Source organism: Trachemys scripta, chromosome 7 (genome assembly GCF_013100865.1).
Source record: "Trachemys scripta elegans isolate TJP31775 chromosome 7, CAS_Tse_1.0, whole genome shotgun sequence".
Lineage (NCBI taxonomy): Eukaryota > Metazoa > Chordata > Testudines > Emydidae > Trachemys > Trachemys scripta.
Window position 1 is genome coordinate 54574973 of NC_048304.1, and position 26965 is coordinate 54601937.

Below are 26965 nucleotides of genomic sequence, written 5' to 3' on the forward strand. Positions count from 1 at the left end.
CAATAACATACAGGTACTGTCCCTTTGCTGTAGATAGACCGTGAACCACAAGCAGTTACATTTTTTCCTGCTGGAGTATGTAAGAGAACCAGCCTTTCTCGCCTCCCTCCCGATTTTGTGGATTTAGGTATTTGGGCAGTGATTAGAAAAAGGCATCCTGAAACATGAGTAGTGCTGCTGTCAGTTGTTCCTTAGCAATGAATGAGCTGTCTGGTTGCTATAATGGAAGGTGTATCATCTCCTCCAATAGTGCATGCCCGCTGTGACCCCAGGAACAGCTGGATGATTAAATTATTGCCATTTTACCAGATGATCTGACGGGATGTTGCCCAACAGGAAAGTTTTAGGCTTTATTGGAAAATCTATCTTAATCTGTTTAATAGAATCTTGGATCATTTTCACTTCCCAAAGGGCCTTCGATAAGGGAGGGAATGCCCCAAACTCATCCCACAGCCCCCAGAGTGTTGGGGATCAAGGTGTCTTGAATGTGGATGCTAGTGAGGACTTTGTGTATATGATATAAAACATCGGTTCTGTGAACCACTGGTGGTCCACGGAGAGCTGGAGTGTCACATGAGGTGGCTTTTTCTCCTTATTTCCAGCTGATGAAATATTGCCACAGGGAAGCTATTTACTCACTAATGTGGAAGAGAAGTGGTCAACTGGAGCATGAATGTAACAGGTAGAGTTCTTGAGATAATCTCTCTGAAGATGATGTCTGTGCTGTGAAAAGAGAGAGCCCTGATGTCGAGCATTTGTAATTTGTTACCCAGTTCTCCTTCCGAGGGCTTCTTGCACTGGGGAACACAGTTTCCCTATTTCAATTAAGCACACAAGTTTGTTTTGCTGAGGTATTGCTCCCTCAGGCACTTGTTGCGTGTAGTGAGTATTCCCTTCCTGCTGCAATTCCTCAGTGCTGCAGCCTTCAATGTGTGAGGTGGTCTTAGCAAGTGATCTCTCACCTCTTGGATTTCTCACCTCTCTGCATCTTGCAAAATATAGTAATGGGAAAGCTGCAAGAGGCGCCTAATGCCTAGCATGTTTCTCCAGGTGCCTCATAGACACGAAATGTCCCCACTGAACAGTTCTGGGTATTGTTTTCCTTCAGTTTGTTTATAAGTGAAGATTGGCCCATATTGTTCACAAATTTCTGACTATGTAGGAGGGTGTGCAGTGAGTATTTTATGCTTTAGTCTCATGTACACGATCACCTTTACCCCAGCATTTTGCTATGCAAAGTGGGGGTGGGTTGAGAGAGGAGGCCTGTCTTTGACCCTCTGTTGTATGACTCTTAAGTGTGAGTTATCTTCATAATCCATTGTGCTTATTGTGAGCATGAATCCTGGTAACAAATGGAGCCAAGACTGCAGCTCTGTACTAGTTTGAAAATCAGGAAAGCCAGCCTTCCTCCCTGCATTGTGGCTCCTAGGAAGGCTGGACTAAACCTAGGATTTAAAGCTCCAAATCACCTGGAGACAGTGCTATTCAGCTTCTTAGGGAACGAGTTGGGGATAAGAAATGGAACCATATATAGTGGTTACAAGAAAATGGTGGTGGTGACATCTCAACTGCAGCCACTCAAAAGAGAAGCTTAGAATTTTACTGCTGTCTCCCACTCTCCCCCAGAAGGTTTGATCAGCCACTCCTTTCCGTGTTGCTTTGGTTTACCTGTTAGGATGCAAATTCTATGATGCAAACTTTGCATAAAGGTTTACATTAAAAAGAAGAAAGGTGAAAAAGTGGAATGACTAGGGTTATACTATGGTATCAGCAATAGCACATGGCGTTCCCTCCACTCTCCTGTTTTTTAAAAGGGCTATTACACGTGTCTGGCATTCAGGAACCTCTGGGTTGAAAACAAGGAAAGGAGCCTTAAAGGGTAACCTGTATTTAAGTGTTTTTAAACTGCTCTGACAAGCCAACAATTCCTCAGTAACAATAATGAAAATCAGAGTAGCTTCTTGGTTTGTTATGACAAGGCAAGACATGCAGATTTACTTTCAAGTCACGTTCAACATGCTTCTCTTGTGTTTTAGATTCTTCCTACTGCTCAGCGCCTACTGGATGAGCTGTTATCATCTCAATCCACTGCCATCAACACAGTGTGTGGAGCCCCAGGTAATTTGGATAGTTTTTATCTGATCTGATTCTCTGTTATCTGCCTCAAAGATGGGAGCAGATATTTCTCCCTTGGGTGATGTTACTGAATTACTGGGACACTGCTCCTGAGATTGCTGTGGGAAGACAAGGAAAGGGGATAAGTATATGCGTAAACAGAGTTGCTGGAGGGAACTGCTGGTGCTGCAGACTGATGAGAAGGCATGGTGTGGAATCTTTAGATACTGCACAGCTTGGCTATTTTCAATGGAAGATATTTTCCATTAACCCATTGTGCAATGACTGCAATATGTTTCCAGGCCCCATGAACAGTTCTGAGACTGTTGCTTTCTGGAAGGGATGAAGCTAAGGTGCATTGCTTATATGCGGCCTGCAATCTCTTGGGTTGTGGGGTGTAGACTGCATCTCTCCGACACCTGCAAACTGTGTATGTTCTTTCTCAAGATCCCACTGCTGGTCCCTCAGCCTCAGACCAAAGCACCTGGTACCTGGATGAATCTACTTTAAGTGACAACATAAAGAAAACCCTTCACAAATTCTGTGGGCCCTCTCCTGTTGTCTTCAGGTAAACTGCATCATCTTCAGAGTAAGGACTGTATCCCTGCCTACAAAGGGTTGCGGAACATGGACTCAGAGTCCATGGGAGTGCTCTCCTTTGCTTCTACATGGACTGTATGGTGTATAAGTGAGCATCGTGCCATGAAACTAAGGATGCTTAATTGTGGGGTCACTCTCCCAGGTAATGTTCTCTGTCTGTGCATGTCTGTTGCAATGTTGAGTCTCAGTAGATAAAAACCCTCTCTAGCACTCATTTAGTCTTTTCACAACATGTGTATATATATAACTTGTCTGTTCCTGTCTGACTCCTGTATGCTTACTCTTAAGTGATACACATTTGTCAAAGCCCTTCTCAAGCTGCAAATATTTGATGGCCCAGAATCTATTTTTGTGCTGCTGTGCTCTGTCTTGTCTTCATTCCTGTACTCCCTCCCCTTTCACTCTCTCAGTGATGTGAACTCTATGTACCTCTCCTCCACGGAGCCACCAGCCGCTGCCGAGTGGGCATGTCTCCTGCGTCCCCTGAGAGGGAGAGAGCCTGAGGGGATCTGGAACCTGCTGTCTATTGTTCGGGAGATGTTCAAGAGAAGAGACAGCAATGCAGCCCCTCTCCTGGAGATCCTGACTGACCAGTGTCTGACCTATGAGCAGGTATTCAGTCCCTCCTGGGGAAGCAGATCAGTCACTGGGGAACCAGTCAATGGTGATGACTGTTCAATGCTGTTAGAATTCATGGCTTGAAAAATTTACAGTCTTTATGTGCATTGTGGGAGAGGCACATTCCCTCTAAAATGAAATGCTCTTCAGTTCTGAGCTTCTGTGGTCTGACTTTGGGTGCTGGATCGGTGATGCTCACAACTCCATTGCATCCCATGATGATGTCATATGTGTGTATTTGTATTAACACTGATATGTGGTTTTAAATCCTTTCTGTCATCTCTTGCCTGTGCCTCTTCTGTCCAGTCAGTGCAGTTTACTCTGTTGATTTTTCCAAAACAAAGTCCATCTGCTATGACCATTACTTTTGCATTGACTTTAAGGGATATGTTGGATGGCAAAATTTCAGACTTTTCAGTTATTTAGTAGAAAATAGCTTTTGGAAGCTTTGAGCCTTTACTTTAAATCTGTTAACAATAGTAATAGTAATAACAATAACAATTTTGTGTGAATTTAGTGGTAGGGAAAAGGTTCATTTTGGCAATCCTAGACACTGAGGTTGTCACTCCACAGTGCAGGTGCAACCATGAGTTTTTTTCAGTGCATGCTTCTCTCCCCCTTACCCTATCATATGCCTCTACCTTAGTTGGAGTAGGAAAATCAAAGCTTTCTCTCTCCATGCCCATTCAGTCCTTGCTCTTTCTGATGATGCAGCTAAGAGGAGAACCATTTGTGAGAGTGGATATTATCTAGGCATCTGTTCTTTCGCAACCAGACTGAGCCTACAAAATTCATTTCACATATGTCACTCAACTGCAACCAGGTGGTGGTAACTTTAGTCACTACCAGTGTGCTGGATTTGCCACTATTGTACTGCAGAGTATATTTTTATAGCTCTTTTCCCCATCTCCAGTCATTCTGCTCTTGTTTTCACTCTTGTGTGAGGTTCCATCCAGCCCTATGTTTCTATGGGTCCCTTCTTTGTGTGCCTCTGCTTTAATGCCCATAATTCATTTAGAAAGAAATAAAAAACAAGGCATTGCATGCCTAGCAACAGAATTTACTATTTCTGATCGTCATTTACGATTTACTTCCAGAATTCAGGTCCTCCAGCCTGTGCAAATGTGGGGTGGGTGGGACTAGGGAATCAGATGTTTGGCCACAGCTGCATTGAATGTATCTTCTTCTGCAGATAACGGGTTGGTGGTACAGCGTGCGAACATCTGCATCCCACAGCAGCGCTAGCGGGCACACTGGCCGCAGTAATGGTCAGTCAGAAGTGGCTGCTCATGCCTGTGCCAGCATGTGTGATGAGATGGTGGTTCTCTGGAGGCTGGCTGTCCTAGACCCAACCATCAGCCCACAGAGGTGAGCACCAGGATCTGATAATCTTTAATGGATTCCTTAAAGAGTCCAGTCCAACCCCCCTGTTTGCTCTGTGGTGCACACACACTCTTAGCTTTCTTTCCTTACATGTCTAGTGATTGAATCATACTTTCCTCATTCGGCAAACTGTTCTGCTGTCCATCCTCATGGCCAAGATGGGCTCTAATATCCAAGATAAACTTAATCACTTTCAGCTTTAATTGTAGTATTACTCTTTGTTTTTAATCCTGATTTCCAGAGTGAATAATTTGTCTCTTGTCTGTGTGGTTCCTTTTAACATGCAAGTATGGTTATGCACTTGGGCTGTCTCCATCAGGAGAGATTAGAAAAACTTTCTGGAATGGCAATGCGCTGAAGGATTCAGTTCAGTGATAACACCCAGTCTCTTCTTCATAACTGGTTTCTGGGGTTCCTAGTTTATAACTGACATTGTCTTTGCTAATTATCTTGCACTGCTTTGCATTACATTTCAGCTCACACTGGATCAGCCAGGTGGAAAAGATGTCCAGATACAACTGTATTTTTGGTTTATCCTGCTGTACTTGCTGTATATTTTAGCTTAGTATAGACTGCTGATTTGAGCCCTACTTGCATATATGTATATTCATTAGGGTATTGATGTATGTTTAAGAATACTGGCCCCTGCAGGATACCATTTTTGTCTCTGCCCCATTCTGATGTAACAACTGATAACTCATTGCCTCTTATTAGTCAGTCCTCCTTACTATACTAGTCAGACCATACTTCTCCAGTGTCTGTGCAGCTTGGACAGTGCTGTCAAATGCTTGGCTGAAATCCAGTTTAACAACGCGCCCAAATTGCCCTCACCGATCTACCCTGTTTCTACATTGAAAATGCTTATTCAGTTCAGTATGGCATGATTTGTTTTATCAATCTGTAGCTGTAACGTGCTAGATTCCTCCACATGTCACACATACATTGTAATGCTTTTTTAGTACTTTAACTTGCAATTTAGTAGTTTCACAGGTTTCTTCTTTACCCAGATTATTCATTATTTTTAATTTTTTTTAATGTTTGGAACTATATTTTGCTTTCTGCAGTCTTGGGCAACCTCGCGTGTATTCCAAGATGTAGTGACAATTATTGCTAGTGGTCCTGTTTCCTCAGCCAGTACCTTCAGGCCTCTGGGACGAAGCATGATGCTTCTGTAGGTTTTATAAATCACAAAACCTTGCTAACTTGCACACAATTGACTACCCTCTCCATTTAGCAAAAATTGAATAGTAGGTGCTGTGTTCAGGGCTCATGTTAAGACTTCTTTAAGTTTTACAAAATGTAATAGCTTATTTCATGTTTTACAAAATATTTGCAGTTTGCAGAATTAGGCAAGATATAAGGCAGTGCTTTGTCTGTGTGTTATGAAAGATCATAAACAAGAAAAGTTAACTCTCGGTTTGTCAGAATGAATGAAGCCAGGATGATCTTTTTAGCTCTTTGTTCACTTTCTAATCTTCTAAATTATTATTAAACATTAATGTAAGGTCATAACTTTGTAGGGTACATCAATGAGATTAAAAAATTGTGATCACTGCCCCTAGAGTGTTTACAGTTTGAAATAGAAAAAAAAAAAATATGCAGAGACAAAGAGAAGACAGTAGGGAATTAGGGACAAGGTTTAAAACAAACAAAAATGTGAGTCATGTTACGTAGTCAGTAAAACATAAAAGTTGTTTTGTTGTTTATAAGGCAGGGTCAAATCATTCTTCCCTTCTATATAGTGGTTGTCTATCTTAATATGCCAGTCATCTGATTAATTCCAAATTGTTAAAAGTTCGTATTTCATTTCATGCATAATTCAAATGCCTCTTGCTTTATTTCCAGTTCTCCTAGAGTTCTTATAGAGTCACCAGAACGGTGCCCACTTTCAATTCCTTTGACTTGTTTTATTCTCATTCCTGCACGCTGTTTCTCAGCTGCTACAGCCTTCCCAGCTTGTTGCAGCTTCCCCCTATCCCAATGACACCTTTTCTATGAGTAGTTCCCCTCCCCCTTGCTACTTTTTTAACTAATCCCCCCTCAGCCTATTCCTAGCTAATTGGTTTTCTTAGTGGTCAAACGGAAACAGTTGGTGGTGTAGAGCTCCTTTTATCCTAATAAGTCCAAACTCTTACATCCTTTGCTCAGTTTACCTCTACCTTCTTTTGCTTCTGGGTCTGATAAAATCACTAGAAGATTGAGGTGTTTAGTGTTGTTCCCCAGAACTCTGGAATCAATGGCAAAGGTAGGAGGGGAGTTAACTGAGAAACTTGGAATTTCTCCTGTGATTTAGAAATGTTTTCCTTGGCACTTTGGATGGTTTGTGTAGGCTTTAGTGCTCACGAGAGGAGGACCAATAGCACTGATTGGAGCCGGGTATGGTACAGCTTTCTTCCCTATGCAAACTTTCTCACTTTGCTTTGCCAGTGATTCTTATTCCTGTTGTAGTCCTTCGCTGTTTTAGCAGAGTGCTAATATCACATCTGTGATGGGTGAACTACAGGATGTAGCTGTTCAGGAGCTCACAAGCCAGTGCTTCATCCTGAGCCCCCAGTCTACAACACATTCCCCTGTTTGACTTGGCAGCATTTGGCTTCCATGGCATAGGCCTGTCATTGACACGTCTCTTTCCTTTATCTTCTCTGTGCTGTTTTCTGACCGACTAATGCCATTTACACTAATTCAGCAGAAGGATTTCTTGGGGTGAGGGGCAGAGGGGAGGATGAGGTATTCTGTGAGGTTGGGGTTTTTTAATCATGGTGTGTTTTATGGCTGCTTTCTGATCTGTCTTCTCTTCCCTCTCCTCTTCCTCCAGGCGCAGGGACCTTTGCACCCAGCTCAGACAGTGGCAGCTGAAAGTCATAGATAATGTCAAGAGGGGGCAGCACAAGAAGTCCCTGGAGAAGCTCTTCCAAGGTTTCAAGCCAGCTGTGGAAGCCTGTTACTTCAACTGGGAGGAGGCCTATCCCATCCCTGGCATCACCTACAGCAGCACTGATAAAAAGAATTCGTTCTGTTGGGTAAAGGCTGTCCAGCAGAGGAACTGTCGGTTGCAGTGTGTGGAAACCACGTGTGAGGCTGGCAGAGGCCATGGGCAGGAACCTGGGGGAACCTGTCTGCAGCCAGGGGACAGGTCACGTCCCTCTTCACAAGAGCCAGCTGTCCGTCCTAAGGAACTCATTGGGAAGCGGAAAGTTGTCTCTGAAGCCCCCCAGAGGGCTCTGCGCCGACTTTCAGGAGAAGGAGATAAGGCTGTTTATAAGACAGCAGTAGGCAAGGCCAAGCTGCCGGTGGGGAAAAGCTTAGCCAGTAAACATAGTGGGAAACGCCGCATGAGCAGTGAAGACAGCTCTCTGGAACCAGACTTGGCAGAGATGAGCCTGGATGACAGCAGCTTGGCTCTGGGGGCGGAGGCCAGTAACACCTTCAGTTTCACGGAGAGCCCCCTGAGTAGGAGCTACAGGGACACTTTTGAAGATGATGGGGGGGTGTACTTCTCGGAGGGTCCTGAGCCCAGCGTCAGGAGCAATCCCGCTGCCAAGAAAGCTCCAAAGGATCCCGTGGAAGAAGTGGGCAGCGGAGACGACGATCTGCCTTCTGCAGATGAGAACGGTGCAAGCCGGAAGCCAGAAGTGGGAGAGAATGGTGCAGCAGGGGGTGGGGAGGAGGGAGAAGAGGAAGATGATTACCAGGTATACTATCTGAATCCACAGGAGGTGGCCAAGGAGGAGGAGGACAAAGCAGAGGGTGGGAATGAAGAGGAGCAGGACATCTTTGCTGGTATAAAGCCCCTGGAGCAGGAGAACAGGATGGAGGTGAGCGAGCTCTAGCTGGAAAATAGCAACGTGATTATTTTTCTTAGTTTTTGTGAATGTAACGTCGTCTCCGCTGCCCGCTCTACTCTGCTCTGGTTAGGCCTCAGCTGGAGTATTGTGTCCAGTTCTGGGCGCCGCATTTTAAAAAAGATGTGGAGAAATTGGAAAGGGTCCAAAGAAGAGCAACAAGAATGATTAAAGGTCTTGAGAACATGACCTATGAAGGAAGGCTGAAAGAACTGGGTTTGTTTAGTTTGGAAAAGAGAAGACTGAGAGGGGACATGATAGCAGTTTTCAGGTATCTAAAAGGGTGTCATAAGGAGGAGGGAGAGAACCTGTTCACCTTAGCCTCTAAGGATAGAACCAGAAACAATGGGTTTAAACTGCAGCAAGGGAGGGCTAGGTTGGACATTAGGAAAAAGTTCCTAACTGTCAGGGTGGTTAAACACTGGAACAAATTGCCTAGGGAGGTTGTGGAATCTCCGTCTCTGGAGATATTTAAGAGTAGGTTAGATAAATGTCTATCAGGGATGGTCTAGACAGTATTTGGTCCTGCCATGCGGGCAGGGGACTGGACTCGATGACCTCTCGAGGTCCCTTCCAGTCCTATAATCTATGAATCTATAAAGTAAGTTAAAAGAACATCATAAAGTTTGCAAAGTCAGGCAGTCAAGTGAAGAAAGGCAGGAATTAAAGTTGGTTGTGCTACATTATTTTGGTCCCCATTATGATAGTCTTTATACTGTTTTTTTTTTTTTTTTTCCCCTGACCTCAGCAGAAGGGTGAGATTTGGAATCATAGGTTCCATTTGAGGCTCTGGAGGGCAGTGTGTTCTAATGATCGCTAGCGCTTCTGCCCATTTCCCCCAAAGCTTGACCCTTCTGTCCCTGTCTGCTTTTTCCAGTCTCCTCACCTAGCCATTTCTAATCTCCCCTGCCCCTAGATTCCTTGTCCGTAGGTTCCCAGCTCCTCATCCCAGCCTCCTTGCCCAGTCATTTCCAGTCCTCCATAATCACCCGGTTCCTTGTTCCCAGCCCTCTCCTTCTCCCAGCACACACAATCAACCCAGCTCCTTGTTCCAAATATCTTTGTCCAACCAGTTCTAGTTCCTCCCTCCCATCATTTTGTCTGACCAGTCTCATTCCGTGTTCCCACTGGCTCCCAGGCCCAGTCTCCCTCCCTGGATTCCTCGTATAATCTCAGCATTCTTTCCCCCAGTTCATTCTTAGATCTGTTTCTCCTTTTCCTCACTCCACTGGTTCCTAGTCCTAGTTTCCTTGCTCTGCTGGTCCCAGTCTGCCCTCCTCCTCAGCTCCTCATCCAGTCTGTCTTCTGCCACCTGCTGGCTCCCAGTCCTAGTCTCTTGCCCAGCCAGTCCCTCCAACTTCCAGCCTCAGTTTTCCTCTCCCTCACCAGCTTCCAATCCGAGTTTTCCCTCCCTTCTTCAAGTTGTATTTAGTCCAATCTGCTCCCCAAACCCCAAGTCCAGCTCTTGTCACCTCTGCATTCGAATTACACAGGTTCCTTCTCCATATTGCTTGGGCTCAACAGAGCAGACATTGAGAGCACAGGAGAGGCAGGCTCCCTGCTCTTAATACTGTTGCCCAGCCCTGGCTGCAGCAATCCAGAGGGGCAAGTGCAGGGAAGTGCTTCCTGTGAAGCTCAGCCCCGTGTGGATAAATTTTGGAGGAATTTAGCTGTGAAGCTCCAAGTCTCTCATGAGCATGGCCAAACAGTGCTTTTTTCCCCAAAGGCTATAACTTGGCTAAATTTGGGTGGATTTTAATGGGCACATCCAAAGGCACATCCCTGACAAAGGCCACTCCCCTTCCAAATTTCAAGTCTCTACTCCTAAGCATGGGAGCACTAGAGCGTTTCAAAGAAAATGTTAAACATGAACAAAACTAACATATTTCTCCTAGCCTCGCTCTGGAACAGCTGAATTGCTGAAAATGTATTCCTCTTAGCCTGAGGCAGACACCCAGTCAGGAAAATTTCAGCCCAAAAAGTTAGTTTGACAAAGTGACAAGCAAATGAAAACAGGGTCTTATAAAGATAAATGTCAGGCAATAGGTTGTGCTACCAGCCCCGTGTATCAAAACCTCAAAAGTATGCCTGGAACTTTGCAGATGAGTGGGAGGAGCTTATATCAAAGTAGACAGTGCACTGACGAAGGGATATTGAGATGCTGGGAAAGGGAGAGAAACAATTAATTATACACGTTGGTTTTGTTTTTAATTTTTGTTTGGGGTTTTTCCCCAGTCTATTCATAGACACTTAGATATCTATGAAGATCAGAAGGGGCCCCCATGATGATCTAGACTGACCTCCTGTATAATGCAGGCCACAGGACTTCACTGAATTGATTCCTGTTTGAACTAGAGCATACTGTTTAGAAAAATATGCAATCTTGATGTAATTGCCTGTGTTAGTGCTTTGAGGGAAGGGGACTAGACCCCTTGGAAGCTGTGTTTTTGAGAAGCGCTGGAGAGCATGGTGGAGCTGTTCCAGGCAGAGGGGCTGCATAATAGAAGGCAGGAACATGAGTGTTAGCTACAAATCTGATCTGAGATCTGTGTTTAACTCTGTCTTTAGTGACACCAAATAAGAAAGTGGGCAGGGTGGGGTTGACTCCAGCTGTGAGGCTCATGGACTAAATCTGATCCTCTATCCCTTTATTTTCAGATCCTCTTTGCTTGTGCAGAGGCTCTCTATGCACACGGATACAGTAATGAAGCATGCCGTCTGACTGTAGAACTGGCCAGGGACCTACTGGCCAACCCTCCAGATCTCAAGGTGGAGCAGCCCCCAACCAAGGTAGAGAGGTGCCCTTGTGAACAGAAGGGAGAATGGGGAGGAATACACAGGATTGCCAGACTCAAAAATCATGAGTCATACGGAAAAAGATCATGAAGTTTGCCCTAAAATCATGAGATTAAAAATAATTATATTGTGTTTTGGTCTGTATTTTGATTTTTTTTTAACTCCCTCTGCCTGTTCACTGTGTCAAGGGCACAGAAACACTCGGGCAGCTGAACAGAATTTCACCATGCATGCAGCAAGCCTCAGATGCAGTAACATCCGCTGGTGATTCCTCTTCTCTCTGCACAGGGCTGTGCCGGGCCTTGACCTGCCCTGCACCCCCTTTAGATCAGGCTTCTCTGGCTGTTCAGCATTTCACCTGAAAAGGGGCAATGGGTCCTTCAGCATGACTTGAAGGGACTTTCAGTCATCCCTACACTCACTAGGCCCAGCGCCTCACACAACCTTCCTCTCCCTGGCCTGCACTCCAGTGTTCTTGTCTGCCGGATGGGAACCACAATGAACAACTCCTACCAATGGTCCCTTGTGGATCTACACCTTCCATTTGAACAAAGCACTCAATTTAACATTGCTTTAAACATGCTTCCAGAGTGCAAATGTCACTGTGTGCTACATAATTAAATGCCAATACCAAAAATACGGCCTTGTTTTTCCATAGCCCTACATTCGCTTCACTTACCTGGTCTTCATGGATTTTCCACACCTCTTCCGTATTTAAACCCTCTGTCTCTTCCTTTAGAACAGGCACCATTGCTTGGACCCTGAGAGAGCAAACTCCTCTGGAAATTGAGCACATGTTAACAATGCATTTTTAGCCTCTAGAGTTGTCTTCTAATGTGGTGGAAGCTTTGGGATCTTGGAGTAGAGAATTGGAAGTGGGAGGAAATGAGAGAGGAAAGAATGGCTGGGAATCCACATGGCATTAAGCAGACTCTGCTCGTCTTGGTGGTGTCCCTGCCATTGAAAGGGAAAAGGTTATAGAATCATAGAATATTAGGGTTGGAAGAGACCTCAGGAGGTCATCTAGTCCAATCCCCTGCTCAAAGCAGGATCAACACCAACTAATTAATTCCAGCCAGGGCTTTGTCAAGCCGGGCCTTAAAAACCTCTAAGGATGAAGATTCTACCACCTCCCTAGGTAATGCATTCCAGTGCTTCACCACCCTCCTAGTGAAATAGTGTTTCCTAATATCCAACCTAGACCTCCCCCACTGCAACTTGAGACCATTGCTCCTTGCTCTGTCATCTGCCACCGCTGAGAACAGCTGAGCTCCATCCTCTTTGGAACCCCCCTTCAGGTTGTTGAAGGATGCTGTCAAATCCCCCCTCACTTTTCTCTTTTGCAGACTAAACAAGCCCAGTTCCCTCAGCCTCTCTTCGTAAGTCATGTGCCCTAGCCCCCTAATCATTTTCATTGCCGTCTGCTGGACTCTCTCCAATCTGTCCACATCCTTTCTGTAGTGGGGGGACCAAAACTGGATGCAGCATTCCAGATGTAGCTTCACCAGTGCCGAATAGAGGGGACTAATTACTTCCCTTGATCTGCTGGCAATGCTCCTACTAATGCAGCCCAATATGCCATTAGGCTTCTTGGCAACAAGGGCACACTGCTGACTCATATCCAGCTTCTCATCCACTAATTCCCAGGTCCTTTTTTGCAGAACTGCTGCTTAGCCAGTTGGTCCCCAGCCTGTAGCGGTGCATGGGATTCTTCCGTCCCAAGTGCAGGACTCTGCACTTGTCCTTGTTGAACCTCATCAGATTTCTCTTGGCCCAATCCTCCAATTTGTCTAGGTCACTCTGAACCCTATCCCTACCCTCCAGCATATCTACTTCTCCCCCCAGCGTAGTGTCATCCACAAACTTGCTGAGGGTGCAATCCATCCCATCATCCAGATCATTAATGAAGATGTTGAACAAAACCGACCCCTGGGGCACTCCGCTTGATACCGGCTGCCAACTAGACATCGAGCCATTGATCACTACCCGTTGAGCCCAACAATCTAGCCAGCTTTCTATCCACCTTATAGTCCATTCATCCAATCCATACTTTTTAAACTTGTTGGCAAGAATATAGTTATATAGTAATAGTTTGTCCAAGCCAGCATCCACCTGCTAAAGTGGTCCAATATTGGAAGAATTGGCTTAGTGAGGAGGCAGGAGCCCCCATTGCATTGTCATTTGAGGGAAAGGTAGACAGATGCTGTGGGGGAGGAGCCATCCATAACCAGTGGCAGTTGGAATTCTGCACCAAAAGGAGATAGTGTGCAAAATTGGGTCTGTTTCATCACCCAGAAACTGCTGGATTATGGAGGGGGACAGGGCAATAGGTAGAGCCAGGACAAAACAGTGCTTCCAAAATAATGGATGCTCGCTCTCCTCAGTGCACAGGTGGGGAGGAGCTCCTGCAGGCAGGAACATAGGGGGAATCATTGGCACATCCTCACACTGCTGGGATCAATTCATTTCCTAACAAACCTGTTATGAACTACTCCTCTCACAGGGGAAGAAGAACAAGGTGTCGACCAGCAAGCAGACGTGGATGGCAACCAACACCCTGTCCAAAGCTGCATTCCTGCTGACTGTGCTGAGTGAGAGGCTGGAATACCACAACCTGGCCTTCCGCATTGGCATGTTTGCCCTGGAGCTACAGAGGCCTCCTGCCTCTACCAAGGCCCTGGAGGTATAAAGTGGTTCAGAAAGACTGTACCTGTGAGCAGCACCACACTGCTGGGGTTTCCCCCTTCATGCTCAAGTATTCCCCATTTGAGTTCTGTGCATCAGGTCCTGCCTTTAGGAGTTCTCTCAGAATTAGTCTACATAGAGCCAAGCAGGCACTGAGTGAGTCAGTGAGTGACCTAGAATTTTTGTAGCAAAGGTTACTCCTATGTTGAAGACACCTTGGGCTAAATCTGTGGGAGGAAATTCAGTGCTTGTCTACAGGAGAAAGTTGCAATTGTTTACTTTAAGAGGTAAACTTAAAATGATTTAATTAAACCAATGGAAAACCCTGTGTGGGCACTCTAAACTGATCTGAAATAAAGCCATTCTGGAGCTCCCCACAGGGTTTACACTGGTTTAACTAACTCATTTTAAATTCACACCTTAGGGTAAACTGGTGCAACTTTGTAGGCCATCACACTTGCCCATACTATGTATTTAGACACCTAAATGCATACACAACGGTAAGTACACAACTTCACACACTTTAACTAATGCCCATAGGCCGCCTTCTGTAAAAATGTGATCTGTTCAGACCTTGGTTTTGTGAGTTGCTGCTCCTGTCACTTTCTAACTAGCAAGATTGCAGAATCCCCTGAAGGTGCAGATATTACCAGGCTACTACTGAGGAATAAACTTGTTACCCTAAGGTTATCTACATTCATACTTAACAGTGTCTGTTGAGAAGATTAAATGTGGGTCTGGCATTCACCGGATGAAGCTGGCATGGGAAACAATGCTTTAAAAATGGAAAGAATACTACAGTGGAGAAAAACACACTGTAATGCAACAATCTTTGTTCAGTGGAATATGTACTGGAATATTGTCCATTCCCCTCCTGGACAGTCCTTTCCTCCTTAGCTGTTGTATTGCACAAGATAACATCCTTCTCTGTATCAGAGGGGTAGCTGTGTTAGTCTGAATCTGTAAAAAGCAACAGAGGGTCCTGTGGCACCTTTAAGACTAACAGAAGTATTGGGAGCATAAGCTTTCGTGGGTAAGAACCTCACTTCTTCAGATGCAAGTCTCTTCTCTGTAGGAATGGGAATGATCTACCTTTCTAGTGACCTATCTGGCTGGATGCTTCTCCATATGTCCTTGTGAAGACTGACCTTTTTTCCCCAACCAGACCTCAGAGTAATTGGTTGGAAAGGGAAGGTGAGGAGAAGGTTGTGTATAGAGTAAAGCAAGTCTATTAAACTTGCATGTCCTATGGGACGGCCTCCAGCTGGGCACCATCCTCACTATTGTCTCTGTGTGGGAGAAGGCAAGGAGTGGCATGAGATCAGTGGATTGTATACTAATGAATCAATAAAAACTGTTTCAGGGTTATTCCTATATTAAATCATCTGCGTAGGACAAGATAGTTCTATGTCCAATGGTCTCTGATGGCTTCTTTTTGCTTCCTTGTGGATACCCTCAGGTGAAGCTGGCATACCAGGAATCTGAGATTGTGGCCTTGTTAAAGAAGATCCCTTTGGGCACTAATGAGATGAACACCATTCGAGGAAGGGCTGAAGAGCTGAGAGAAGGGACTTTGTGTGATTACCGCCCTGTCCTTCCTCTCATGCTGGCCAGCTTCATATTTGATGTCCTATGCACTCCAGGTAATGTCTCGATTGGTATGTATGCAGAAGGGGCACGTTCCTAGACTTTGAACCTTGGGGACAAAAAGAAGCTTTCAGGGAAAATCTGCACTTCCCTTATGATGATTGCAGCCCTATTCTTACCTGTTCACCCTAAAGTTATACCTACTTCTGCTGTTCCCTCCACACTGGTATGGAGACTCTCTCTTCTTCAGTACTGACCTCCTTCCTAGCTCCCCTTTCATACAAAAGCATTGGGAATCTTATCACATTTCTGACCCATCTGTGTCCCTGTAAAATAATCACGGAGCCTTTAAATATATTTTTACGACCCTACTGCTGCGTCTGTTGGGGGAAACAAATACATTAACCATCAGAAAGAGAACTGGGCTTCCAAAACCATCCTGAAGCAGAGCTTGCTAGGGTTGGAGGGGTCCAGTTGAGGGAGAGAGAGAAAGCAGCAGACCTGTGCTATGACCTTAGGGCCGGAATGGTGGTTTGAAATGGGAGCACAAACCCCAGACAGATCCTAGAATACTTTCTGCTTTTTGGTCCTAGCTTCGTATAGCTAGGCACTAACTGCCCTCTCCTGTCTCTCCAGTGGTTTCTCCGACAGGATCCAGGCCCCCAAGCCGTAATTGGAATAACGAAATGCCTGGAGATGAGGAACTTGGTTTTGAAGCAGCTGTTGCTGCTCTTGGTAAGAATCCAGCTCTTCCTCCACCTCAGAGGAGGAGGAGAGATTTTCTCATTCACATTTCGAATCCTGCCCCTTTTTGTGGAGTGAATTGGTGCCTGTTGACCTGGGTTCAAATTTGGTGCAGAAGTGGAAGTGTTTTAGTGGGATATTGTCAGAGCTGGGGAGGGAATCTGGGACTGGGATAACAGGAGATCCTGTGTGCCAGGTGGGTCGTGGGAGAAATGCAGCTGAGAACTGAAATTGACAGGTGGGCTGTTAAAGGGGTTAGAGAGAGTGTTTTCAACCATCTTTGCTGCTATTCGGCCTGAAAGATTTGACAGCTAAGTATAGCTGGAGCCTGAACAGTGCAGAGATTAACAGGCAGTCAGTTCAGCAGGGGTTAAAACTCGACAATAAAAACCCAGTAGAATTACTCTGTGGGATACTCACTGTTAGCTCAGACTTTGCTCAAAATCTTCATGGGTGAGTTGCACAAAATTCCTGGCTTCCAATTCATGTGTTTTAGCATGGAAGTGGTGGTGTATATAGCAGGCTTGTGGTATTACGTATGTGAATTTAAAGTAGTGTATGCGTGGTGTTATCAGAACAATTTTCTCTCCACCACCTCCTCCCCAGAAGGAAAGATACACTGATGGTGTTTGAATGTTTGCTAAGTGGCTGCTGTAGAAACTGGAGGCAGCAAAGAGCATGAACAGTCTGAGTGTCTATTATTCCACTTCCTTTGTCTCCAGGAAGGAGCCTCAGGCAGGCCTGCACATTCACCTTTTGGCCTGTCAGGATCAGGTTGCCCTGGCAGTTGCAGTGCAGACTTCTGGGACAGACTCCAGCTTTCATTCTCAAGGGCATAAACTATGTATAATGTCAACAAGCAAAATAGGACAAACTCTTTCCTTCATGACTAATAGGGGGAGATGAGCAAAAGAGTATAGGGAAAGAGGTAAAATGTATCAGATGCTCTTAAGCCTCTTGAATTCACTTGTCTCTGCATTTTTCTCTTCTTGGCCCTGCAGGCATGAAGACGACTGTGAGTGAAGCAGAGCACCCTCTTCTGTGCGAAGGAACCCGAAGAGAGAAGGGTGATCTGGCTCTAGCTCTGATGATCACATACAAAGATGACCAGTCTAAACTGAAAAAGGTGTGTCCCTTTAAGTGATCAGAGCTGAATTACCCTGTGTCATATCCCACTCATGGCCTTGGGGCTGCATTGTATTGCTTATATTATCCTTCCAATGCAAAATCTGAGTGCATAGCGTACTTTACTCTGCAGAGGCATAATTTCCAAGGGGTTCCTAAATTCCAGCATGGCAGCACACATCTCTCACACTTAGTTCTCGTTCGCTACATATGATCTCTCCCTTCATCCATTAGGATGCTGTCGCCTGTGCCCTTGGATTTTCAGGGTAGTTCTGTATCTGCCCTGGATGCTGGCTCACTTTTGCCCCAGGGATATTGGCCTGCATTCTTTGCCTTGCCAAAGTTAGTCCTGTGTTCTTTGAGGTATTGGGCTCTGTTTTACATGTTGTCCTAGTGCCAGTCCACTTTGCCCTGTGACCTGGGTGCCTGTATAGAAAATTGTAACCGACATTTTACTTCATACAATAGAACCTCAGAGTTACGAACACCTGGGGAATGGAGGTTGTTCGTAACAGTGAAATGTTTGTAACTCTGAACAAAACTATATGGTGGTTCTTTCAAAAGTTTACAATTAGTATAACTTTGAAACTTTGCTGGACAGAAGAAAAATGCTGCCTTTAACCATCTTAATTTAAATGAAACAAGCACAGAAACAGTGTTCTTACTTTGTCAAATCTTTTTTTAAACTTTCTCCTTTTTAAAAAAAAAAACCTCTGCTGCTACCGGATAGCTTCTGCTTCCAAATGAGGTGTGTGGTGTGATGGGTTGGATCACAGAAACCCTGTTGGGAACTGCCAACTGATGTGCCAAGACTACTTCTGCCCCTGCTTTCCCTGCCAGCTCGGGACTCCAGCAACCTGTCTTGTTAAGCAAACATGCTAGTCTGCTCCAGCACAGACCCACGTGCCCCAAAGCTGCAGACTTAACTGAAAGCAACTTACAGAAGTTTTCTGTCTTTAACACTCAGATGCCCAACTCCCAATGGGGTCTAAACCCCAAATAAATCCATTTTACCTTGTATAAAACTTATACAGGGTAAACTCATAAATTGTTCACCCTCTATAACACTGATAGAGAGAAAGACATGCATAGCTGTTCCTCCCCCCTTTCCCCCCCCCCATGGCTTTAATACATACTCTGGGTTAGTTAATAAGTAAAAAGTGATTTTATTAAATACAGAAAGTAGGATTTAAGTGGTTCCAAGTAGTAACAGACAGAATAAAGTGAATTACCAAATAAAATAAAATAAAACATGCCAGTCTAAGCCTGATACAGCAATAAAACTGAATACAGATAAAATCTCACCCTCAGAGATGTTTCAATAAGTTTCTTTCACAGACTGGATGCCTTCCTAGTGTGGGCACAATCCTTTCCCCTGGTACAGCCCTTGTTCCAGCTCAGGTGGCAGCTAGGGGATTTCTCATGATGGCTCCCTAATTCGTTCTGTTCCACCCACTTATACATCTTTTGCATAAGGTGGGAATCCTTTGGTCCTTTCTGGGTTCCCTCCCCCCTCCTTCTCAATGGAAAAGCACCAGGTTAAAGATGGATTCCAGTTCAGGTCACATGATTACATGTCACTGTAAGACTTCATTACCCACTTGCCAGCACACACACATACAGGAAGACTTACAAGTAAAACAGAGCCATCTATAGACAATTGTCTTGGTTAATGGGAGCCATCAAGATTCCAAACCACCATTAATGGCCCACACTTTGCATAATTACAATAGGCCCTCAGAGTGTATTTTTTATTTCTAGTTTCAGATACAAGAATGATACATCTATACAAATAGGATGACCACACTCAGTAGATTCTAAGCTTTGTAATGATACCTTACAAGAGACCTTTTGCATGAAGCGTATTCCAGTTACATTATGTTCATACTCGTTAGCATATTTTCATAAAATCATATAGAGGGCAACGTCACATGGTTGACCAGTCAGTTTGTAACTCTGGTGTTCGTAACTCTGAGGTTCTACTGTAATATATCCCAACTCAGCTGCATGTGTATACGTGTATATCTTATTTGCACTTGGAAGGACATAATTTTGGAGAACAATTAAAGAATTGCTGATTCTGCATGAAAAACTTTGAAGCCCATTCTATTGAGAGACCATTCTATTCTTCTAGAGTATTTTCAGTATTCTTCTACCTTCTTAAAGAGTTTGCCTGTTCTGCTGCTCTTTCCCCTATTTCATGTTACAATCCTCTGCCTGTGGCATTGCCAGTAATCTAGACATTAATTCACTGAGACATCAAAATTGGTTACTTTTGTGTGAATGAACAACACAAATGGACAAATTCTTAAAACCCAGATTGTTTTCATGCAAATGTTCCCTAGTAATAAAAATAGAAAAGTGAGGATCAGAAACTATTGTTAAAGAATAATAGAGTGCATTTCTTTAGTATATAGAAGTCTCAAAGGCCTTTCAACACTTCTGTACAGTAGGTCTGTATTTTACAGTTAGAGAAACTGAAGCACAAAAGTGTAATGACTTGGCCAAGGTCACCCAGTGAGTCTGTGGCAGAACTGTGAATAGAACCCAGATCTCCTGGCTCCCAGTTCTGTGATTTAACCATCCGATGAGAATCAGAATTGTTTCCATATTGAATGTTGGAGGGGTCATTGGCTTTTTAAGATGCGTGTAAACGGAGAAGGAGCAGTCGGTACCATTTGAGTCTACCCTTCCAGAATAGTGCAGTCATGTGAGTATGGAACCTGTCTGGCTGATCTCAGAGCCTGCTTTTCCTAAAGGAGCTGAAAAGGACCTAGGGGTTACAGTGGACAAGAAGCTGGATATGAGTCAACAGTGTGCCCTTGGTGCCAAGAAGGCCAACGGCATTTTGAGCTGTATAAGTAGGGGCACTGCCAGCAGATTGAGGGACGTGATCATTCCCCTCTATTCAACACTGGTGAGGCCTCATCTAGAGTACTGTGTCCAGTTTTGAGCCCTACACTACAAGAAGGATGTGGAAAAATTGGAAAGAGTCCAGTGGAGGGCAACAAAAATGATTAGGGGGCTGGAACACATGACTTATGAGGAGAGGCTGAGGGAACTGGGATTGTTTAGTCTGCAGAAGAGAAGAATGAAGGGGGATTTGATAGCTGCTTTCAACTACCTGAAAGGGGGTTCCAAAGAGGATGGATCTAGACTGTTCTCAGTGGTACCAAATGACAGAACAAGGAGTAATGGTCTCAAGTTGCAGTGGGGGAGGTTTAGGTTGGATATTAGGAAAAACTTTTTCATTAGGAGGGTGGTGAAGCATTGGAATGGGTTACCTGGGGAGGTTGTGGAATCTCCTTCCTTAGAGGTTTTTAAGGTCAGGCTTGACAATGCCCTGGCTGGGATGATTTAGTTGGGGATTGGTCCTGCTTTGAGCAGGGGGTTGGACTAGATGACCTCCTGAAGTCCCTTCCAACCCTGATATTCTATGACATGTATTTTCTTGACACTCTTGTCTAAAAGAATTTATTTTCCCCCAGTAAGAAACTGAATTAGTACCTTGCCCGTATCCTTTGGGATAATGGGTGTTCTCTCACTCTGCCTCTAACCCAATTTTTCTCCCCCTATTAAAGATTTTAGACAAACTGCTAGACAGAGAGAGCCAAACACACAAGCCACAGACTCTGAGTTCCTTCTACTCATCCAGCAAGCCCACAGTAGCCAATCAGAAATCTCCTTCCAAACATGCTGCCCAATCCACCACAGCTATCCAGCAGCTTCCAGGGACGTCAGTCACTCAGCAAGCAGGTGTAACCACTGCAGTCCAGAGCAGTCCTTCTGAAAGCTTTGTGGAGAAGAGTGCACAGGGTAAGAGATCTGCTGTTCCAGTGGGATCATGCAGAATGCCCTGTCTTTACTGACAGGAAGGGAAACTAAAGTACTTGTTCCTTTTGGGAGGAGGCCAGGGCTGATTTGTGTATGGTCTGGATAATCGACTGTCACTGAACTCCTTCATCTATTGTACCTCGCTCCTAGGGTAAAACCCACTTCAAGCATTTCTGTCCACTCTGGTATTACAGAACAATTCACTCAACTCTTCAAGCTTCCCGTCTCTAGAGAGCAAATGGTAAACCGGTTCCTGATTCATTGTAAAAGAGATTACTCTAGTAACGTCTTTTATGTCGGTATTGCAATGCTGTGGAGTTACCAAAAAAACCCTATGTACAGCTTCAGGGGCATCTGTGACATCAACAAACTAGAACAGCAAACTAGATGAGAGTGGGAAGTAACTGTGGGAGAGAAGCATAAATTCCCCTCCCTGAAGTTTGTTTCCCCAGGTGCTCTGTGTCCTTGCTTTAATGGCAAACGTCACATGACATGTATGGAAACGGCAAGCAGTGCAAGAGAGATGTTCCCTTCTAACTTCTTCCTACCAACACATGATTTGAGGACTTCAATGGCTCAGACACAGGTTTGATACAGGAGTGGGTGGGTGAGATTCTGTGGCCTGCGTTGTGCAGGAGGTCAGACTAGATGATCATAATGGTCCCTTCTGACCTTAAAGTCTATGATTCTATAGCTGGAGACTATAGCAATAGCTACAGGAAAGGTTCCTGGAGCATTTCCATTCTAAACCCCTGGCTTCAGCTGCATGGAACTCTCTGAAAGTTTGAGCTGTTAAACTGAACCGTTCTAAGCCTGATCTCTGACAATGGTTTTTTTTAACTTTGAAGGAAAACAGTTCATTGATTGTGAACAAAAGGAATTAGAAAAATACATTTTGCTCCCCTTTATTTAAAAAAAAAAAGGTCTTGACCTTTCTTTGAGCAGCTAAAACTGCTGGGGCAGGAAGTTTAGCATGGAAATAAATCTTGGTTGGCTGCAAAAGTACAAGCTGTCCCCTCTAAGTGTGACACGATGGCTGCATCCCCCAGGAGCTTGGGGGGAGGCATTGTCTCTCTGTACTCTTGCTGGGACACTGCAGTTCTGTGCAGTCCCATTGCAAGGCTGAGGCTTAATGCCACAATTTGTCCTCAAGTTTTGAGTGGTAGAAGTGTTTTGCTGGGTCTTGTGGAAAAACTTCATGGCTCAGTAAACTTTAAGTGCTGAGTGTGATTTTTTTTTTTTTTTTTCCATGTGACCCCGTGGGAGCCTGACACCACTGGAAACATTATGCATATCTGTAGCTTTACCTCTTCTGCATATGCATTACAGTATAGTATAGTTTTTAATTACATGACCATGTACTAATTGCTGTATTTTCCCCCTACAACCTTATTTATACGTGATGAGGAAACAACTTAAATGGCTTGTCCAAAACCCCACAATAGGTCAGTGTCAGAGCCAGGAGTAGAATTCAGTCTACCTCCCTTCAGTATTGGTTCTTAACCACTAGATCATTTTTTCTTTAATTGCTAAATTAGCAACTCAGCGATTTTGACACTCCTGTGTTTCTTTCATTTGCATGTCCTAGCAACCCTATCCTGATTCTCAGCTAATACAGTCCCATGTGTTCTGATTCTGTCTTTACAGGAAAAGAATCTTCAAGAACATTTTTGGAAAATAAGTGATTATTTAATACTAGCAGTGTCTTTAAAAAAGAATTGTGAGAATTTAAAAAGACATTAAAACCTCTTTGTTTAAAGGTCTTCTAATGTAAAACCCTCTTATTTTTTTTTCTTTTTAAACAGCCCCACAAGAATATTCTGTTTTTTAGGGACCTTTTAGCATGAAGACTTAGCCTAAGGATGTAGGAATACTGTAACTGAAAGCTTAAGAGAATTTATTATCGATGTGCTACCACTGTAATGTAAGAAGGGATCATTTGGATTTTCCTTGGCAGTTGCAATTGGGACAAGTGACCTTTTAAGAGTCGCTTCTAGAAACAACCCTTTTCCTGTTGTATGCTGAATCCTGGCCTTCACTTATTGGAAATGTCCTGCTCTTCTTCTGAAGAACATGAGGGGCAGGTGAAGGTGGACAGGGCAGGACCTGAAACACAATGTAAAGTGTATTCACTCTCAGTCTGGAGCAGGATTATGTATGTGGAACTCAGATAAAAATACCAGAGTACCCTGTCTTAACTCGACTGAGGAGTAAACCTGTACATGTAAAAGCCAGCTGTGCTTTTAGTACTCATCTCCTAGGATGAGAAAAGGGGGATCTGTATCAAAATCCAGGTCTGGCAGATTATCCTTCACCTGACTGCATTTCTTTTGAGCAAGAGAAGCCGCGTTTATGCCTTTACAAAGGCATGGTGGTGTTCAGAGACATCTGGCTTCACATACGTTTCAAGACTTGTTTCATTGTCTCTTGCTGCTTTCCCGTTTGTCCAGAGAGCTCTCAGAGGTCTCCTTGTGAGCCGCCTGGGGAGTCCACTGTCGTGAAACAGGAGGGGAAGGTTCCCAGTCGTCTGGCCCTTGGAAGTCGAGGTGGATACAATGGGAGATGCTGGGGCTCACCTGTCAGGCAGAAGAAGAAACACACAGGTAGCTGTGCTAGGCCCTCTGCAGGGACAAACCAGTTCACCCACCATTCCACTCTCTTGTCAGTCTCTCCCCTCAGTGAAAAAAGCAGTTCTTGTCTGTCTGAAAGCTCTTTGGGATGGGGACACAGGTCTTGCCCTGTAAAGTCCCTTGTGTTTAACACTAGCTGTGTTCTGGCTAGCGAATTAGGTATGTTGGAACTGAATGGGTGCACTGTTTCCATGGTGCCCCCAGCTCCTGCTGGCCCAGGGAGCAGGGCACCATGATTTTGGGCTCTGTGCCAAACTCAGATATGTTGCCACTGGCTCACTGGCTGAGTTACCCCCGCTTTCTGCTGCTTTCTGTGGGGACTGGGTGTGTTTGGGGGTAAGTTGCCTTGGGATTGCGGGTGGGGAACTCTTCTGTTTAAATTGGATGGGATGTTAAATATCGTATATACAATGGGGACGTTGTACTGCACTATTTCGATAAAACCGTAAAATAAATACGCAGTCTGCTGGGCTTGGTGGTTGATATGTACAATTGCTTCGATTCTCGTCATCAAAATGTACCAAAGATCTATGTGGAGTGCGCGTGGCAGGGAAATGTGTGCAACAGGCTTCCCTTCCCCGTCTGTCGGGACACTGTGGACTTCTCTGTATTTTGAAACTACAAAATCAGTGCAGGGTTGGTTGGATGAACTGGCCAGTTTTGTCTATGAATGTACATTCCAGTTGTAGTTTGCAAAGAAATGAAACCCTCCTCAGCTGTTTACACTGCCTGTGGTGTGAATGGCTTGGAACCTGTTCAGGTGTGCAATGGTCCTGGAGAGGAGCTTGCCCGTTGACCCGCCCTTTGTTGTCTGTGGTGTTGTAGGCATGGCCAGTATTGACAGCAGTGCTCCCGAAACCACCTCTGACAGCTCTCCAACCCTCAGTCGTCGGCCCCTTCGTGGGGGATGGGCAGCCACCTCCTGGGGCAGAGGACAGGACAGTGACAGCATCAGCAGCTCATCCAGTGACTCACTGGGCTCATCGTCCTCGAGTGGCAGCAGGAGAGCCAGTGGTGGAGCACGTGCAAAGACTGTGGAAGTTGGCAGGTAAGATCCACTTTCCTCCCTCAGTACATGACACCTCGTGGCTTCCTTGGTCCGGAGTCAAGTGTGTACACGGGCATGTGTACATCTGTGGAGTGCCTGCTGGTGAGAGCTCGCTGAGCCTGAAGAGAAGAGCTCTGTGAGTGCTTGCTCCTGTCCAAGTGGCTCCTGTATCTTGTCATTCCAGGTATAAAGGGAGGCGGCCGGAAAGCCATGCACCTCACGTCCCAAACCAACCCTCGGAAGCAGCTGCTCACTTCTACTTTGAACTGGCTAAGACCGTTCTTATCAAGGCGGGTGGAAACAGCAGTACCTCCATCTTCACTCATCCCTCTTCCAGTGGTGGACACCAGGGGCCCCACCGCAACCTCCATCTCTGCGCCTTCGAGATTGGGCTCTATGCACTAGGGCTGCACAACTTTGTGTCTCCCAACTGGCTCTCTCGAACCTACTCCTCCCACGTCTCTTGGATCACAGGTTAGGGCAGCATTACTAGGGTTCTCTTTATCTGGTGGGGTGGGGAGCTTGATCTTAGTAACATCACTGCTGAGACACCGAGGCACACAGCTGCAGCCTGCCATGGACAGCTGCACACACCAGGTGGCAAGGATTTGCAAAGGCGGTGCTTACTACAGCTTGGGGAGGATTCCGGTGCCAATACCTGCTTCTTGACTTTGCACCATAACCAGCTGCAGTGCTCAGAAGTCTCTGGGCAAGGTGGGGGCCCATAGGATTATCTTAATGGGATAGGGCCTCTCTGAGGATCTCTGCTGAAGAGAGACACTTGCAAAGCATTGTTGTGGCTGAGCGTGTTGGAGACTTTGACCTTCCTCCTCTACCCCATTACACTCAGACTAGCTTCCCCCCTGTGGCTTGGAGAGCTCAGATAGCCGTAGTGGAAAGCTAAAGGAATGTTTATGAATTTCTCATATAAGGAAAAATTAGTTCCCTTTTCTCAGGCTGGAATATCCCCCAAGCCCTCTACAAGTGTCTGACTCCTTCCTGTGCATTAGCATACATTCAGGCATTCTCCAGGTCATCTAAGGGGAATGTTAATCCAGTGGCAGTGGGGGACACTTGGCTACCTTATCCTGTTGCTGCCTTCCATCTTCCCCCTGTAGACAGTGCTCTGGCCTACCATGCCTGACTTGCTGGTCGAGCAGCTGCACAGAGCTGTCTCTAGGATTCCGCAGTGCTACTGTGTCACTACTAGCATGATGCAAGAGCGTGAGCTCCCTGCTTATTCAAGGCCCTGCCTTTGCCAGTCGGACATGAAGCTTGAGGAGAGCACTTGGGTTCCACCTGCCTTCCCCAAGGGGTCTTGTACTTTGGGGAATTCCAGGCTTCTCCCCCTGCAGAGCCATGGCGTCTCTAACCTTAACCCTCCTGATAATATCCAATGGCTGGAAGTGGAGACGAGACACATTCAGACTGGAAGCAAGGTGCACATTTTTAATCATTGGAACAGTTTACCAAAAGGCGTGGTGGATTCGCCAGCACTGACCATTTTAAAATCCAGACTGGATGTTTTTCTAACAGATCTGCTCTAGGGATGATTTGGGGGCAGTCTCTGGCCTGTGCTATACAGGGGGTCAGACTAGGTGAGCCCAATGGTCCCTTCTGGCCTTGGAGTTGATGGGTCTATGATTCTCCCCAGAAGAGCTGATTGGTGCTGTGATTGAGTCTGTGGAGGGTGGTGTGTGATGCTCGTCCTTCTCTTCCCCTCTGGTTACTAGGGCAGGCCATGGAGATTGGCAGCGCAGCCTTGAACATTCTGGTGGAGTGTTGGGATGGACACTTGACTCCTCCGGAAGTGGCATCATTGGCAGACAGGGCTTCAAGGGCCAGGGACTCAAACATGGTGCGAGCAGCTGCTGAACTGGCACTCAGCTGCCTGCCCCATGCCCATGCCTTGAACCCAAACGAGATCCAGAGGGCCCTGGTGCAGTGCAAGGAGCAGG

At 45.4% G+C, this 26965-nt stretch overlaps 1 protein-coding gene across 2 annotated transcripts in view; it reads left to right on the plus strand.

The window, feature by feature from the left end:
* ZSWIM8 (zinc finger SWIM-type containing 8) overlaps positions 1 to 26965 on the plus strand; it is a 122546-nt gene that overhangs the window by 77568 nt on the left and 18013 nt on the right. Inside the window, exons 6-20 of one of the 2 annotated variants that reach the window (XM_034775129.1) lie at positions 2037 to 2118; positions 2563 to 2683; positions 3126 to 3327; positions 4526 to 4701; positions 7532 to 8531; positions 11217 to 11348; positions 13858 to 14037; positions 15499 to 15682; positions 16263 to 16361; positions 17372 to 17496; positions 21077 to 21311; positions 23780 to 23932; positions 24785 to 25007; positions 25192 to 25481; positions 26741 to 26964. In XM_034775129.1, the coding sequence (XP_034631020.1) occupies positions 2037 to 2118; positions 2563 to 2683; positions 3126 to 3327; positions 4526 to 4701; positions 7532 to 8531; positions 11217 to 11348; positions 13858 to 14037; positions 15499 to 15682; positions 16263 to 16361; positions 17372 to 17496; positions 21077 to 21311; positions 23780 to 23932; positions 24785 to 25007; positions 25192 to 25481; positions 26741 to 26964 (3426 nt within the window). Of the gene's footprint in view, positions 1 to 2036; positions 2119 to 2562; positions 2684 to 2734; positions 2858 to 3125; positions 3328 to 4525; positions 4702 to 7531; positions 8532 to 11216; positions 11349 to 13857; positions 14038 to 15498; positions 15683 to 16262; positions 16362 to 17371; positions 17497 to 21076; positions 21312 to 23779; positions 23933 to 24784; positions 25008 to 25191; positions 25482 to 26740; position 26965 lie in introns of those variants that run through there. The other variant, XM_034775130.1, reaches the window with a different exon arrangement.